The sequence below is a fragment of the Budorcas taxicolor genome, chromosome 14 (genome assembly GCF_023091745.1).
Source record: "Budorcas taxicolor isolate Tak-1 chromosome 14, Takin1.1, whole genome shotgun sequence".
In the NCBI taxonomy this organism is placed as follows: Eukaryota; Metazoa; Chordata; class Mammalia; order Artiodactyla; family Bovidae; genus Budorcas; species Budorcas taxicolor.
The window spans coordinates 15,312,073-15,329,264 of NC_068923.1; the positions used below are offsets into that span (position 1 = coordinate 15,312,073).

At 66.3% G+C, this 17,192-nt stretch overlaps 1 protein-coding gene across 1 annotated transcript; it reads left to right on the forward strand.

Moving 5' to 3' along the window:
* The first annotated feature begins 903 nt into the window (after nucleotides 1-903).
* On the forward strand, nucleotides 904-10,995 carry LOC128059639 (collagen alpha-1(I) chain-like). The gene is made up of 7 exons (XM_052652043.1): nucleotides 904-1,099; nucleotides 2,957-3,026; nucleotides 7,796-8,450; nucleotides 8,557-8,894; nucleotides 9,003-9,180; nucleotides 9,679-10,092; nucleotides 10,435-10,995. Exons 1-7 carry the CDS (start codon nucleotides 904-906, stop codon nucleotides 10,993-10,995), a joined length of 2,412 nt encoding a protein of 803 aa, XP_052508003.1.
* Nucleotides 10,996-17,192: the final 6,197 nt, after the last annotated feature.

Sequence of the window (17,192 nt, forward strand, 5' to 3'; positions counted from 1 at the left end):
TTTCCCCATCTGTATTGTGGGGGTGCAGCCTCACGCTCCCAGCATAAGGGAAGCACTGGACCCGCAGATTTACCCAGAGATGGGGCAGGAGGGGCCCCCAGTGGGGAGAGGAGCAGGGAGGGGGCTCCACAGCACCAGGGGTGACCCTTGGGGGCTCTTTAGTGGCAAACGCTGGGGAGGGAACTTGCAAACTCTTTGTGCTGGCCCTCTGGGCAGAACTGGGCAGATTGCCCTCGGTCCCTGCCTCCAGGAAGCCCCAATCCTGCCACACCTCCAGGCCATCCTGGGCCAGCCTTGGGACCAGCACCGCAGAGCCCCGTAGCCCATGTTCGGGGACTGAGGCTGGGGCCAGGGTACTACGGCCAATCCCAGAGCTGGGAGCCTGCTTGCAGGGTGGCCGTGGGATTCGAGACCTCACCTGAGCCCCTGCCCCAGTGGCAGCGCCCCCTCTCCTGGCCCTAGGCTGGGAACTAACACGGCTGCCAGCCCCCCAGCTGGGGTCCCAGCCCTGAGACAGACCTGTTCTGATGCTCGGGAGAGTCCCTGGTGGATGTCGGCAGAGCCCATCGGAGACCCTCATCACAGTCTGGTGCCTCCTCCAACAGCCCCCCGACCCCATCACTCAACAGCCAACTCAGCCTGTCCCATCCCCCTGGACCCAGGGTCAAGGCCGCCCCAAAGCCGCAAGCCTGCCCCTAGAGGGGCCTGCCTGGGCCCTGCCCACCTTCCCCCTGCTCCATCCCTGCTTCTGGGAGCCCACTCCCAGCCCTCTCGTCTGGAAAGTGGATACAGCCTGGAGCAGACGCTCGGCCTGCATGCTGGGGTTGAGGAGCTGGCGAGGCACGGCCGCATCCCCCACCTTGTGGCCTCACAGGCGTGTATGGGGCATTAGCCTGGCCCCGCATGGCGGGACGCATGGGAGGACCTCCTCTGCCAGACACAACTTTCCGCAACCTGGAGGATCTCTGTGCAGAGGGGCGTGTGGGGGCCATGGAAGAGCCACCTGGGAGTCTGTGGGTGCTGGATGCCCGAGCCAGGGTCTGGGCCCGTGCCTGCGGGACAAAGCCCCTGCCCCCTGAGAGACAGGGCACTGCCCCGGGTCAGACAGACCGCCCTACCCTGCCTGTCCGGGGGCCCATGGGAGCCCACCAGCCCTCATCTAGACTGGCTCATTAGGCTCCGGTCAGCCTGTGCGGGGAGCGAGGCCACCCCTGGGCCCTGTACAGCAGGCAAGAGGAGCAGTGAGGGTAACAAGCAGGGCAGGCCCCTGTTCAGAACTGCCCCCCAGAAGCATGGCGACATGAGAAGCCGGCCCGAGGGCAGGAAGGAAGCGGGGCAGGTGCTGGGGCCAAAGGAGGGAGTGGCCCTGGGCCCAGCAGGTGGGGGAGAAGGGCACCTTCTGGCCTGCACCCTGGGGAAGTAGGTGATGCCAATGGGGGCAGGTAAGGGGCAAGTCAGGGTACCCCCAAGACTGAGGCTCTGGTGTGAGCCTTCAAGAGGCTCCTGGGGTTAGAAGATGGCCTGGCAGATCCCCCCCCGTGGGGTTTTCACACAGGCTCCCACAGTGGGGGGTTGCTGGGGCCACCAGAGGGCCAGGCGTTCTCCAAAACTCGAGGGCTCCATGCCCTGGGCCTTGAGGACAGCTCTGCTGGCCAGAAGGCAGTCCCAGCTCTGAGCCCAAGCCCTTGAGTGGCCTGGTCCGGCCTCTTTTGGCTGGACTCAGGGCAGAGCTGGGCAGGAGGCCCAGGCCGCCAGCATGGAAGGCCCCTGAGCCTGCCAGCGGCCACTCACCTGCACCTGCCCAGACCCCACCCTCTACCCTGCCCCCGACAGGCCCACAGGTGCTTTCCAACAGCGGGGCCCCCCCGCCTCTATTCACTGCCTGCCTAAGAGCTCCAACAAGGCCTTGGATAAACGGCTGAGGCCGCTCATGCCGGGGCACACTAGTGTCAGGCCCCAGGTCACATAGCGGGGTGGAGGCCAACCAGTCGAACCCATCCCAGGCTGGGAGATCCCAGCTGAGAGGGGCTGGGGCCTGCGAGGGAGCCCCTGACCCCGCCTGGCACCCCGGGGTAGTGTCCCCAAGGGGCGATGCCGGCAGGGTCCTGGGATCAGCGGGGGCAGCCCCTGATCTTCACCAAGGGGTTCCTCTGACGGGGTGGGGGGCGCAGGCCCAGAGAGATGGGAGGAGATGGGCGGGGGATGGTCAGAGGACAGACAGGGCCTCAGAGATGACCAGACCCCCACCTTAAGTAAGCAGGCGATGGGCAGTGGGGACCTTCGCTGAACTTGGGGAACAGATGTGTGTGCGTATCTGTGCATGCATGTGTGTGTTCTGTGTGCACACATGTGTCTGCAAGGCGTCTGCACATGTGGGCACCTGTAGCACGCTTGCATGAGGCTGACGGCAGGAGGAGGGCTCAGTGTGTGCTATGGGATGTGCGGGTCAGTGACCGGGGAGGGGCCAGCCTGGAGGGGGAGCCCAGGGGAGCCCAGGAGAGGGCCTCAGAGGAGGGCCGGGCTGGGGAGGGCAGATCCACACCCCTCCCTGCAGGTGACCGTGCAGTGGCTTGTCTGAGCCGCCCATGCTCCCTGCCCTCAGCCACAGCCAGAGCCCAGGCCTCCCCTGGTGGTCAGGCTCCACAAGCCCACTGACCAAAGGTGAGGGTGGGAGGGGCGCCTGGCCTCAGTGCCAGGCTCTAGCGTGGTCGCCGGTCCCTCCTCTCATAAGTCCTCACGGGTGGCTGTATCCCCGAGGTTGCTGGCCTCTGTCTGGTCCATGGGTTCACATACCCCGACTGGGGTCACTGCGGCGTCAAGCGCGCACTGCCCGTCCTGGGTCCCAGTGATCAATAGGCACCCGAGCCCCCTCAGGTCCCTGCCTCCCCAACCTGCCTGCGTACAGAAGCCTGCTGAGGGCCTGGCCCCAGCACTTTGGCCAGCCTCTGCCCCGCAGCCTACTGCATGGCCTCTCGGAGCCTGCGGGGCAGCCTCTGGGTGAGGGATGGGGGACCCCAGAGAGTCAGGTGAGGGAGGAGGAGCTGGAGTCATGGAGATGAGCGAGGGCCAGGTCTCGGGTCTCAGGGGACCCCCGCGAGGCAGGAACAGTGTCAGCCCCACGTCACAGCTGGAGGGGTCACCAACCCGCTGAGGGGTGCCCCACCCGCATCCGTGCCCAGGTGGACTGTCCAGCCCCGCCTGCCATCAGAAGCCGGGGTGCCCCAGGTTCCCTGCCCACAGGGGTGTGGGCTCGATGCCGCCCTGCCAGGCTCCGGGATTCTCCAGCCGCACCTCCATCCGTGGGCCCCCCGCTCCCCTCCCGGCCCTGCTGTCCCCTCCCCACCCACCCCAGGCCACCAATGGCATCCCCAGACACCAGCCACAAAAGGCGCTCTGTTGTCCCGGCCGGCCCCCTGAACAGTGCCCGCCTGTGTCCTGGAGAAGGCTGCCCTGGGGGAGGGGCGGGTGGGCAGCCACGGCACGGATGGCAGCCCTCGGGCTGGCGGGTGGGCAGGGCTGAGAGAGGCCACCTAAGGGCGCCTGACCACCCTGCCCTCCCGCCATGGGGTGACCAGGGCCCCCACAGGTCCCTCCTGGGCCGTGGCAGGTCAGGGAGCTAGTTTCCCAGAGGCACAGGCAGTCCCCCTGGGTGACCCCAGTCACAGACCCCGGACAGCCTGCGAGCGGTCTCAGGGGCGTGGGGCCACGGGGAGGGGCTGGCAGCCGGGACAGGCCTCCGTTTACTAGCAGAACCGGGAGTGGTCTGCTAGGAGACCCTGGCCCCCCGCCCCACGACCACGACCTGCCCCCACTCCCAGCCCATGCAGGGCCAGCCAGCTTCCTGAGCACCCCGGCCGACTTGTGGAGCATCCCAGGCCTGCCCCAAGGGGGCCCGGCCATGTCATCCTCCCAGCAGAGAGGGAAAGCAGACCAGGAAGGGTCTCCAGGTCCAGGGGCGGGGGTGCCGGGGTGGGGCTGGGCTGCCAGTGGGGAGGCTCCCTCCCCTGCCCGCCAGCCTGGGCACCAGAGCCTCCAGGGGAACCTGGCCGGAAGCCAGGCAGAGCTGCCCCAGAGGAAAGAGGCGGCCCGGCCGGAAGGTCCAGTGCTGGGGGCGGAGAGAGGAGCCTTGTCCTGGGCTGGCTCTGCTCCAGGCTGCCCCATCCAGACCCGCACCCTCATCACGCCTCTTTTCCAAGAGCCTGTCACCCCAAGCCACTTGCAGGCCTTGAAGACATCCAGCGTTCTGTGCTCCAGGCCTGTGCTAACACCTGCACGCTCTGAGCAGCTCTCCCCCACCCCCACCCCCCGCTGGGTAGACACGCGTGGTCCTTTAGGTCATGGGCCTTTGGGTCACGGGCAAGGTGGCTGCCCTGGAAAGCGTTACCTGAGCCTGTGGGGCCTCCCGAGAACAGACGCGCCCTTGCGAGCTCCCACCACGTCCTGCGGCCCGGGCACACACACATACGCGCACACAGTGCTCTTGTGTTGCACAGACACACTCTGCAGAGTCCCGGGCGGGGACAGTGAGAGCATCAGCCCCTTCAGCTGGGCGTCCCTCGGGGGCAGGGAGCTCTCCTGAGGAGGGGAGGCTCCCGGTATTCTGGCTGCGACCTATGTCCCTGCCTCTCCTCTCCGTGTTCCCCTGCTTGGTACCGAGAGGAAGCCCATGCTCCTCGCAGGAGACAGAGTCCTCGCCCGCTCAGCTGCTGGCCACGGGTGACGCCCCACCCACGCCCCACGCCAGGGTCTGTTCCCGGAATTCTCAGCAAGAGGGGCTCATCCAAGGTCAGCGGTCCAAGGTCACATGGGAGGGGGTGGGGATGGCGGCAAGATCGGAAGAGGCGGTCAGGAAGGGCCCTTGTGGCTGGGCCGACGATGCGGAGGTCCCAGGGGTGTCCCAGGGGTGTCAGGGTGTCCCTGACAGCATGGGGTGGTGGGAGGGGCGAGAACAGAGGAAGGGGTGCTTAGCCAGGACACACTTCAGGGAGCCCAGGTCTCGGGGCTCTCAACACCCCCTGACCTGCCCCATGACACCGGCGGCTGCATCAGGACAGGCCGTCCGAGAGGAGCCTGAGCACTTGGTGCTTAGAGGTACCAAGGCTCCTGGCACCCACGGGCACCTTCTCCCCCGTCTCCAGGAGGGCTGAGGGGAGGGAGGGTGGCAGAGTGTGGGCCAGGCCCAGCGCCACCACCAGCTGCACCCCAAGAGCTAGGGCTGGGCGGGCAGAGAGGGGCACAAGCTGACCTGCGGCCCAGGGCGAGCTCCGGGGAGGAGGCTGCCCCGAAACCAGGGCTGGGCCAAGCTGGAGGGACACGTGCACAGGGACTGGTGGGACCCGGAGGGTCAGGGCTCGGGCTAGGGGCAGGGACAGCGCTTTCTACGTTCTGACCTCACTTGCATCTGCCTGGACAAGCGGGCCGGCAGCCCTGACTGCCCAGGGTGTCGCCTACACTGCCTGTCCAAACTCCGCAGGCCAGGCGGCAGGGAGGCTCCGCCGGCCCTGGGCACCAGTTCCAGGGGGCAGCCCCCCACCATCACCCCCTGCCCCCCAGTGACTTGGCCAGGCCACCTGGGCCACGCACGGAGCTCTGAGGCCCCTGCTTGCCAGCTCCTCAGGTCCTCTGCCTCTCCTTCCACCTTGGGGACCCCTCAGCCGTGTCTCAGCTGAGAGTCAGCACTCCAAAACCAGCCACCCCGTGGGGGGACGGGGGCAACCTGGCCCTCATCTCACCATCCATCACAGCCTCTGAGGCCCTGGAAACCTCCTGCCCTGGAGACCTCTCTGGTCCCGCAGTCACCCGGTCACTCAGCAGGGACCAGTCCCTACCCCCGCCCCCAAGTGAGCCCTGGAGGATGCCCACAGACCCCATGGGCAGGGACCCGCTGGAGAGTCAAAGGCGAGGGTGGGGGTGCTATGGGGGATGGGGTGGTGAGGGGGAGGAGGCGTGGGGGCAACAGTGAGAGTGAAGGCTGGGGATGAGACGGCCAAGGGTTGAGCCAGGGTCTCCAGCCACACGCAGACGGATTCCATTGTCTAAAGCATTTTATGCTTGTAAAGGCACAGAACATTCTGGAAGGATAACAGGGACACATTAACAGGAGGACCTGGGGTCTAGGGCGAGGAGATTCCCTCTTCGCTCTAGCCCTTTGGGGCTGCTCCCATTGCTTGTCACCTTCCAGGTGCATGCGTCAGGAAGGTCTAACTCTTTGCGACCCCATGGATGGTAGCCCTCCAGGCTCCTCTGTCCAGGGGATGCTCCAGGTAAGAATATTGGGAGTGGGTTGCCATGCCCTCCTCCAGGGGATCTCCCCGACCCAGAGATCGAACCCACATCGCTTATGTCTCCTGCATTGGCAGGCAGGCACTTTACCACTAGCATCCCCTGGGAAGCCCAAGTAGAAATGAATTAATAAGAAAGAGCGGAGGGAATGGTGGTTACAGGCAGGAAGGAGCCTCAGTTCCCGCCACCCTGTGAGCCAGGGGGACACTGGGTACAGGGAAGGCTCCGGATGCTCTGGCAGAAAGGAATCCGAACCGAGGGATCCGAACTCCTCTGCGGCCGTGGCCACGGCCACGGCCAAGGGTCCCGGGTCTGCTGCCGCGTCTCGCCCTACAGAAGAGGCCTCGTGCCTCTGTGGCCCAGGCTGGGAATCAGCGGGAAGCTCTTCCCCTCTTGGGCCTTGCTTTCCCAACAACATAGGGCATGAAGAAGGGTTCTCCCAGCACCCTCTACCCAGTATCCTCAGAGCAATGCCACAGCCCCAGACATGAATGTCCACCACGGTGCCCAGCTTCCAGGGCGGTGTACACTCATATTTTATGCTGTGTTGTGGGTCTGTTTGTGGTACACACTGAAGGGGGTCTTGGGTGGTGTCGGGATGACAAGAGGAGCCTGGAGTCCAGCGTGCTTGTGGGCAGGGGCTGCCCCCCAGGAGCACCTACCATCTCCTCGGCCACTGGGGCGAGTCACCACCTCAGTCTAGGACCACCCCCCTCCCCCGCCATAGTCCCCACCACTCCCAAGACGCAGCCCAAGGCCTGCAGCGCTCTGGGTTCCTGCCCCCTTCCCTCTGGAGCCCCAGTCCTGCTGTTTTTCTCTCCAGCTTCTGCACACGAGCTGCCTACGCCTTACATCTGCCACAGGGCCTTTGCATGGCTGCTCCGGTGTGAGACCATCCTCACCACTCCCACCCCTCTTCTCCTGGTTTAGCTGCCATTCCCCATAGAGGGCTCTGGGAGACCCCTGCCTCTGGCCTCCTGCAGGCTGCTGTCTTCCATCCCAGAGCCCATTCACTGAACTGAGCAGGGTCTCTTTCCTGCCTTATTCCCACTAGCCTTCACATGGCAGGGCACACCCTCTGCCTTGCCCAAGCTGCACTCCCAGTGCACACGTGTCCACGTGGGCACCTGTATTTTCACTACGTGTGTGCAGGCTATACACAATGGTATCCAGGCCATATGTCTACTGAGAAATCGCTGCTCTGACCGGTAGCACGGCCGCAGCCACTCAGGCTGGGGGCCAGAGAGTTCCAGAGGACAGTGGGACAGAGTGGGTCAGCCGGGATGCACTAAGCTAACCAACTCTCTGGGTTTAGGTTTGAGGGGGGCCACCGCTTGCACACCACCACAGGACCTGCCGCAGGTAAAACGTGGTTAGATTCAATTCTGCCATCCCGGTCGCGCATTGACACAGATCTGCTCTGCGCACGCACACACGTGTGGAAGTCTGCGTGCCTGCCCACACAAGCCACCAGTTTGCCGGCCGGACACGCACGTGCACGCGTGGCACACAGGTACCCAAACGCGCTCCTCACGCCCGTGCACCGGGCACGCGGGCACGGCGAGTGCGGGGAGGCGGCTGACTGCGCTCGGGCCCTGACGAGGGAGCCTAGGGCCCGCCGAGAGGCGGGGGCGGCCGTGCTGCGGGGATGGGGCGGGCGCCCGGGCCGCGGACGAGACGGAAGGGGCGGGCAGGCGGCCGGTGGTGCGGGCGCCCTCTCTCGGCCGCTCGGGGCAGCGCGCCGCCCTCCGCCGCCGCCGCCGCCGCATCCCGGCGCCCGCCGCCCCGGCCGGAGCTGGAGGCGTCCCCGGGGGGCGAACTCGCCCCCAGGACCCGCTCCGGAGGTGGAGGCCCGGGCCAGGAGGGCCGGCCAGGGGGCGAGGATGCCGAGGGGGGTTGCCTGCACCCTGCCGCTCGTCCGGCCCCGCCGAGGCCGCCTCCTGCCCGGCCCCGAGGCCGCGCGTCCGCAGGCACCCAGCTGCCTCCGGACCCGGCTGGCCGGGACGCTGCGGGCCCGGGACGCTGCGGGCCTAGCCCGCTGCGGGCCCAGCGCATCGGATGTCCGGGAGAGCGCCGAGGGCCTGGGCCGGAAGAGCCCCCAGAGCCTCCCCCTCGCCCCCATTTCACGGACGCGGCCACCGAGGCCGGAGAGGGGCCGGAGCCTGTGGGCGAGGCAAGGCCCCCCAACTCGGCTGCGTCCCCTCCCGTCCCTGGGTCCCGAGCAGAGCGGCGTGATGCCCAGGGCGGCGAATCCCCTTTTCCGCCCCCGCGCAGGAGCGCGGCGGGGACAAGCTCCCTTCCCCGGGATCGGAGGCGGCAAACTCCGCGCTCGAGCCTCCGCGCCGCGCCCGCCGGCAGAGCCGGCGGAGCCGCGCGCCGCCCTGGCGCATTCCCGCCGGCCTCGCTCTCGGCCTCCCGCCGCCCGGGTTCCGGGACTCCCAGGCCGGCCCCCCGCCCCCCAGATCCAGGCGCAACAAGTCTGAAAGCAGCGCCGAGCAAGAGCGAGCGAGCCGGGAGGAAGGGCGCGCGGGGCTGGGCGCTCCGGGATCCCGGCACGCGCAACGTTCGCCTCGGGGGACCCGGCGCGGGCGGCGGGCTGTCCGGACTGATCGGCGGGCGGCCCCCACCCCTTGAGCGGCCCTGACACTGCGCGGGCGGGGGCGCGCCCGGGAGCCCCCACCCCCTCCTTCGTCTGCTTGACCTTGCTGGGGTCCTCAAAGCCGGACCTGGCGGCACCCGGGCGTCCGGACGCAGAGTTTCGCGGCCACCTGCGGGGGCGAGGGAGGCTCTCTCCCTCGACCTCCCTCCCTGCCTCGGCGGCGGCGGGGGTCGCGGAGGAATAGAAGGCTGCAGACTCTAGGAGACGCTATGGCCGCCGCCTCAGACCCCAAATACACGGTATTCCACCTCCGGATATGAAAAGAGACCCCGGCCTCCCGTCCGCCCCCTTCCCGCCCGCGCGGCCGCTGCTCGGAGGGGGCGTGTGTTTGTGTCTGTGGGGGAAGGCGCTGGGGGTCCCCTTAGGTCCCGAGGGTGGGTTGGGAGCGCAGATTTCCCAGCCCCCTTCCCAACACGTTTGCCAATTGGCTGCCTGGGGCGGGGGGTGCGCGCCCCCTGCCCACCCACACACCTGCACACATTTCAACTCCTCGGGAGTTGCTGCTAAGGAATTCTCGACCCTGACCCCGGGGAATGAAAGGGACGTGACGGGAGCGCGCGGAGGGAAAGGGCGCTGAAGAAGGGGTGGGTTAGGACTCGTCCGGGTCCATCCTGGCTCCCTGCACTCCAAGAAACTTGAAAGCCGAAAATAAAAGTGGGGAGGGTAAGGTGCCCAGCGGGCCGGGGCCGGGGTGCCGGAACGGGCGCTCCCTCTGAGCTGCCTGGGAAGTGACCCAGCGGGAGCCGCCGCACCCGGCAGCGGTCCACGGGCTCGGAGCCGCATCCTCTGACAAGCCTTCCCGGCCACCAAGCTTCGCGGCGATTTTCAGCTCTGCCGTGCCCTCCCGAAGCAGGCCCGAGGCGCGCTGTGCCCTGCCCAGGGGGCCGCGGGGACTAGCGGGAGAGGGCGGCCGGCCGGGCCCAGAGCACCAACCTGCCCGGGAGGGGGCGGGGGCCAGGCTAGTTCCTCGAGGCAGCTGCGCGGCGGCCGACGAAGACCGGCGGCCTCGGCCCGCTGGGAATGGGGACCGAGGAGTGCCCGGCGCCCGGCCTCGCTGCTTCTCGCGGAGAGGGCGCAGGGATGACCCAAAGTTCGGATCCGCTTATCCGCGCGGCCTGTCCGAGCGTGTGGAAAAGATCAGAATGGAACGAGTCAGGGCGTTCGTGTGTGTGTGTGTGTGTGTGTGTGTGTGTGTGTGTGTGTGTGTGTGTGTGTAGGGGGCCGGACGGTGCTAGGGTAGCCCTCTGACCATCTGGGAGGAAGAGCACCTCCAGGAGTATCCGCCGCCGGTGCCGCGTCTACTGGAGGCTGCGAGGGAGAGCCTGTGCGTGCGGGGAGGACATCTCGGGCCCCTACAGGGGTTTAGGGGCTCTGGATGTGATGAGGGGAAGGGGACACACCGGGGTGTCTCTCCTGAACCTACCTGGGTCAGTGTGTGGCTGCGGGGCACCTCTGGGGCTCCCGAGACCCCTGCCAGCGCCCGTGTGGGTCAGGGACACAAGGGGAACGCCTTCCCCAGCCGGCCCTGGCTCTGTGCATGTGACGGGGAGGGCAGTCTTCCTCAGCCTGGCCTGCCACCCCGGCCAGGCTGCGGGTGTGTGGACTCGGGGGAGCCGAGCAGCGCCGAGGAACCTCTCCCACGTCCAGGTCGCCCCCTCCTCAACCCGCCCGGTGCGGGCGCGCGGAGACCTGCCAGATTCCGTCGCCGCCGCCGGAGGAGGCAGGGGGCGGGGGCGGGAGGGGGGGTCCGAGCTCGGAGCGCCAACCTCGGAGCTACGAAGCCCCAAACGGCGAAGTTAGGAAGTCCGGGCGTCCGCCCCTCCCCCGACCCCCTCCCACCCTCGCTGCGCCCCCTCTCGCCGCGCCCCCAGTCCCCAGCCCCCCGCCAGAGCCTTCCTTACCTTCCCCGGCAGCAGCGGCCCCGCTGGCGAAGACTTGATCGGGCGAGTTGCAAATCCCCAGGAGCGCCCCGCGTCGCCGGCGGCCGAGCCGGGCGCCCGACCGGAGCGGGGGCTCCTCCTGCCGCCGCCACCCCCGGCCCGTTCCAGGCCTAGCCGAGACGCCCCCGGGAGCACACTCGCCGGCGCGCGCAGGCCCCCTCCCCTCCCCCCGCCTGCCGGCGCCCCCCGGACGCCCGGGAGGTCCGGATGCCCGGGCTGCGGGCGATGCGGGGCGCGCGGGCCCGGGCCCGGCCAGGACGCGGTGCGGCCGCCTGCGCTCCCGGCTCGCCGGCTCCACGCTCGTTCCGCCGGGGCCGCCGCCAACGCCGCGACCGCCGCTCCCTCTCCGGCCGCCGCCGCCGCCGCCGCTCGGCTCCTCTCTCCTGGCCCGCTCCTCTCGCCTTTTTTCCCCTTCCTGAGGGGGGGGCGAGCCGAGCCGAGCCGGGGGCGGGGCGGCGCGGGGAGGGGGAGGAGGAGGCCGAGGACGGCGAGAAGGAGGAGGAGAGAGGCGGGCTCCTTCCCCCACCGGGCTGCCGGCGCTCCCCAATCTCTCGCTCTGAAACTGGATCCCGAATCGGGAGCCAGAGACTGCATTACGGATTACATCAGGCTTTCTAGAGCTTCCAGATCACACATGAGAGGGGAGCGCGAGCGGGGGGCGGGGTGTGGGGGAGGGGAGAGGTGGCGGGGCGGCGGGGTAAGGAAAAACGCACACACACGCGCGCATCGGGGGAAGCCCGGAGCCCGCCCCATGCAGCAGCAACACCCGGAGTTGGGTCTCAGCTCTCTGCCTCTCCCGGGAGCCGAGGAGTGGCTGCCGCGGGCCGACCGGGCGAGTGGACGGACGGGTGGGTGGATGGGCAGGCAGGGCAGATGGATGGAGGGAAGGAAGTTGTACGGGCTTGTGCCCCGACAGGGCGCAGAGGTGCCAGAGAGGACGGGCTGGGTGGAAGGGCGGATGAGGTAAGTGGGCTTCGGTCGAGGAGGTGCGGGAGGGGATGGGTGGAAGGACAGATGCCTAGAGAGATGGGCGATATGGTGGATGGAAGGGTGGAGGGTGGGTGGATGGATGGAGGAACCAGGTGGAAGAAGATGGGCAGAAGAGGTGGGGACATAACTGGGTGGATGGCACCTGAGTAGAGGGCTGAAGAGATGGCTGGGCCATGCAGCTGAAAGGATGGTGCGTGGATAGGTGCAGGAGGGGAGATTGGATGAGGGAAGGGCAGAAGACAGAGGCCGAAGAACAGACCTAGGACCGTGAGGCTCAGAGGTTGGCGGACACGGGGAGGCCCAGCTTGAACGGCTCAGGTTGGGTTTGCCCAGTCTTTCCTCAGGGGGCTCTGTTCTGAGAGGTGCTGAGGGAGGGGCTTGAGAGAAGAGCCCCGAGGGTCAGAAGCAGCGCTTACCCTGAGGGGCGTCCTCAGTCACTTTGTCCACATTCATGTCCTCCACGCATCCTCCTTTGACTTGGTGACAGTGGGGACATCCCAGTCCCATATGCAGGCTTTGTTTTTCCATAAACTGGGGGAGACTGCTTCATCTCTCATCTTAAAGTGACCATAGTCCCCCTTCTTCTGAGGTCTTTGGCCAGATACCCACAGGGGGCCTCCCTAAAATGAAACACAGCATCTTGGAGAAAGGACCTCAGGGAGATTACTTCAGGGTCCTTCTCTACTAGGACGGTTATGCCTCCGAGCCCCTCACTTCTTTTTCATAACTTGTGGTCCACTCTGAATGCAAAATCCTCACTGAGTCTTCCTGAATATGCAATAGTATACACATCTCTCGTCTTAGCCAGCCACCGATGCCTTTGCGGCCCAAGCCCAGCATCTGGTCCAACTGTCGGCTTTTTTTAGCTTCTTCCCAGAAGGCTCCATTAGGGTGTCATCACTGTCCCCATCAACCATTAATTCACAGTCGCTTCCACCATTCTCAGCCTGAACGTTAGCATGCAGCCCCACACGGTTCTCCCCATGGCCATCACCATAACCCCCAAGCAGGACCTCTACAGTGCCATCACCGGCCAGGGCACGTGGCTCACCTCATCAGGGGCAGCTCCGTGCAGACCAGTCCCTCTGGGAAGGACAGCCTGTGGACTGAGCTTCATAGGATCATCCTGGAGGGCTGGTCAGAAGAGCTAGGGAGACACGGTCCCCAAGGCAATCGGGAGGCAGAGGAGGCCCCAGGGCAGCTGTATCCCTCCCCCTTCATCCTGGGGAGAGGACCTTCTCCCCAGAGTCTTTGAACTGAGGGAGGAGGCAGAGGCGGTGCCCCTGGGGGGCTGCTGCTCCCACCCTTCCAGGCCCAGACTCAGGGCCTCAGCCTTTGCTTCGCTCTCCTTTCTGCACTTGCAGCCTGTGGCCACCAGGGGGCCTTTGCTGTTGGGCCATGGACCGCGCCAAGGGTGCTGGCAGCTCTGAGTCAGGATTTCAGCTGCCGCTTTGCCACCAGCCCTCCTCGTGCCCACGGAGGAGGGTAGTAGCCACCCCGTGCTCCTCTGCCCTGGGACCCCCGCTGGGCGTTCCCAGGGCAAGGCTGGGGTCCCCTCCACTCAGGCCATCTGGTGCGAAGCGGTGTTACCTGAGACAGGACTTCTCAGCGGGGCCCTGCCTGCCCCTCCTCGCCTCCGTCCACTCTTTGTCCTTTCTAGAAAAGGGTCTCCTCACCCCAGTTCCTGAGCCAGACCCCAGACGGTTCCCCTCCCAGAGGCAGAGAGGCCGTCCGACCCCTGCTCCTCAAGGAGGGAGCAGAGTCAGCAGGGCCCTGGGATTGCTGCCCAGGGAATCTACCCACTCCCCAGGCCCGTACCCAGCTGAAGTCCTGAAACAGAGTTGCACGGGCCCCACTGGGGCTTCAGCAGCCCTGTGGCTGCATGTGGACCATGACAGAAGGGGGTGAAGGTTTCTTGCAGCCCAGACATCCCAGGATTCTACACTTCTGAGCCTGAAATTTGCTCCCAGTTTACGTCCAGCATTCTCCACCAAAGCTTGTACAATCCCGATGGCTCACACTGACATGAAGGGCGGGGCCACAGCTTGTAGTAGTCCAAGGTGGCCTCAGCACAGGAGGTTGAAACTGATGGACCCATGCCAGGCCAACCCTATCCAGCCGGGCACGAAGTCCTGGAACCTCTTCACTCAGCCCCAAGGGGAGCCTGATATTAAACTTCATGGCCATAAACCAATCCCTGACCCCAGCCATCTACTCACTGACCACTGACCCTATTCACACACTGAGGCCTGTGACTGGTCCCACTGTGAGCCCTGACCCTGGTCCCACTGTGAGCCCTGACCCTGGTCCCACTGTGAGCCCTGAGCCCAGTCCCACTGTGAGCCCTGAGCCCGGTCCCACTCTGAGCCCTGAGCCTGGTCCCACGCTGAGCCCTGACCGTGGTCCCACTCAGCCCTGACCCTGGTCACATGTTGAAGCCCCAGCCTGGTCCCACTGAGTCTTGTCCTCCTGGCACTTTTACCCGTTCAGCTTCTTATTCCCGAGCCTGAGTGTACATGCTAAGGCATCCCTGAGGAATGAGAAACAGAAGCTTTGTGCGTGCGGGGGCTAGGAGGACCCCCAGTGGAGCAGCAGGAAGCCTACCTCAGGGTCTTATCTGTTTAAAACCATTCTCACACAGGACCGGCCCCTCTCTGGGGAAGACGTGAGGGTTTACCCCTCGGCAGTCAAGGAGAGAGCTGGGATGGTCTAGAGCCGAGCCCCCTAAGTCCTGGTCTCCCCACCCGGCCTCCTGGCACCAAGGCAGAGCGAGGGCCTGCAGCACCTGGCACCCCTTCTCTGGCCTTCAGAGGCTGCCTGGGGGCTGGCTGGAGGGCACAGCACAGGGGTCCCAGCCTGGGGACATCGTGGCCCTCTCCAGCCACTTGGTGGACTTTGTAAGCCAGGGGTGGCGGTGGGGGTGCGGAGCAGAGTGAGTAATGGGCTGATTCACATGCATGTAATTAGTTGTGGATGCAACATGCCAGCGTCAGCCTCCCAGCCAGGACACGCAGGGCCCACTCTGCCACTCAGCAGAACGAGGCCCCGCCCTGCGGCTGCTCTGCCTTCCCGCTCCCCTGCTGCCCACCCGCTCAGCCCTGGACTCCCCAGGCTACGCGACTGTGAGGAGACGGAAAAGAGGAGGGATGCCTAGGGAGGAAGGAAGCGAGGCCAGGGCTCCCAGCTCCTCTGGCTAGCCACAGGCTCCATGGGCCCCTCCTCCAGGAAGCCCCCCACCCTCTGCAGGCATGGCCCCCGAAACACCCCGGACGTCTCCGCCCACCTGCAAGCACACAGGCCAAGGCCCTCTCTGGGCCCAGTGATGGTGGCCAGCCCCTCCTGCACCCCTGGCCAGCCCAGAGCTGAGTGACTGGGCGGCGGGGCCAGCATAGGTGGGCCCGGGCAGGTGGGCAGTCAGCTTCCATTCTGAGACGCCCACAGTCCCCTGCGCACCATCGTCCCGCCCCAGCCCCGGCCAGGTGTGCACACACAGCAGCGACCCAGCTGGGGTCTGTGTCCTGGAGACCAAGTCCAGGGCCAGAATCAGCTCAAGTAGCCAGAGTCCAGCAGTGAGAGGGCCCAGGGGACCGACCTCCACACCTACCCTGCTCAGGCTGCTCGCTCCTGGGCCAGAGGCACTGGGGTGGGGGCAGGGGCAAAGGGCTGAGAAGGCTGGTCTCCAGATGGCCCTACAGAGCTGGCCAGCAGGATGGGTGGTGGGCATGTTCTGTGCAGGGCTGACCAGCACATCCACCACTGGCCACGCGTGGCTACTGAGTGTCAGAAATGTGGCTCATGTGCCCAAGGAACTGAAGTTTTAATTACTTACTTTTCACTAGTTTCACCTTAAATAACCACGTGTGGCTGGTGACTGCCCTGCTGCATGGTGGCCTGTCTTCCCCGCAGGGGACTGGCCTCTAGGAGTCCTGAGGCTCCCCCTGGGGAGGGCTCCGGGCCAGAGGGGGCCTGAGATTTGTCATTAACTGGACTCCAGTGAGCACGCGACCTGTGGCTCCGGGCTCCACAGCAGAGCTGGTGAGCTGCCTGGCACCTCCCCTTCCCCACATCGGGCTCCAGGTGAGAGTGGGGAGTCCTCAGGGCAGGTCGGCGCAGTGGCTGCAGCCAGACCAGGGTGGTCTGGTTTGTATCCTGACGGCCCCACCTTCTCGCTGTGTGACCTCAGGCAACTGCCTCCTCTGTGCCCGCTTCATCTGTGTGCCGGGGACAGTAATGGCACCCCCTGTGTGGTCTTTGTCAGGATCGAGTGAGTAAATCAAGGCGGGCCTGGCACAGATGGCCAATTCCGATGGAGGTGTGGGCTCCACGTCAGAGCCCCAGTTTTCCCGCTCTCTGGTGCCAAACCTCCTGGCCCGGGCCCAGCTCCTGCCCCCTCCCTCCTGCTTCTCCGCACTGACTCAGCGCAGCCGCAGGGTGGGACCCCTGCCATCAGCCCCTCGGGGTCAGCAGGCGTGACAGCGGCAGATGGCGGTCGGCTGCCCACGGCTTCGCCCCCTCCAGCCCCAGGGCCTTCAGCTCCTGCCACCTGCCTTGGCGCCACGGAACCAGGGTCCTGTGGACCACTGTGCAAGCCCTCAGTGTGCCCCTGCCCCGTGGGCCCCCAGCTACCAGCCATGCCTGGACTGAGTGATGGGCCTTGGGCTGGCAGGGCAGGAGGTGAGGGGAAAGCTGCCCGCGACTCCAGCAGTTATAACCTTTGCCCTTTGGAAGTTTCTCCCGCACCTGACCTTAAGCCCTCTTGCTGCAGCCTCGACCCTGGCCCTCCATCTGACCCCAGCTCCCCACCTCTGCCTAACACCAGGCACGTCTGATGCGGAAATCTCAGATGGAGGGGTCCACTTGGCAGCTGGGGCGGGGGACATCAGGCTGAAACGCTGGAGGCCCCCTGGCAGGGCGCTTTCAGCCAGGCAAGGCGCTTTCTTCCCCGGCTGGTGTCAAAGCCCAGGTGGTGCTGGGGTGTGGGTACCCAGGAGGGGCCTACGCCTCCCGAGTAGGGAGCAGAAGGGCAGGGGCAGAGTGGGGGAGCGGCCGGTCCCATCTCAGACTCTGCTGAGCCCAGCTCGGGGCTGGGATCGCCCTTCTGCAGGGAAGCCACAGAGAGGTGAAGGCGCCAGCTGAGCCCATCGGGCAGGACCCAGGCAGACTTCTGGGGGGAATGGGTCTTCTGTCTGGGGGACTTGGGACCAAGTGCTTGACAAGTTTCTTCCGCCTGGCCCTCAGGCTGCAGTCCTCAGTCTGCGTGACCAGCTGCCGCCCGCAGGCCCGAGGGGCCCAAACCCCGGGCCCTGGATGCCTGGTTTCCT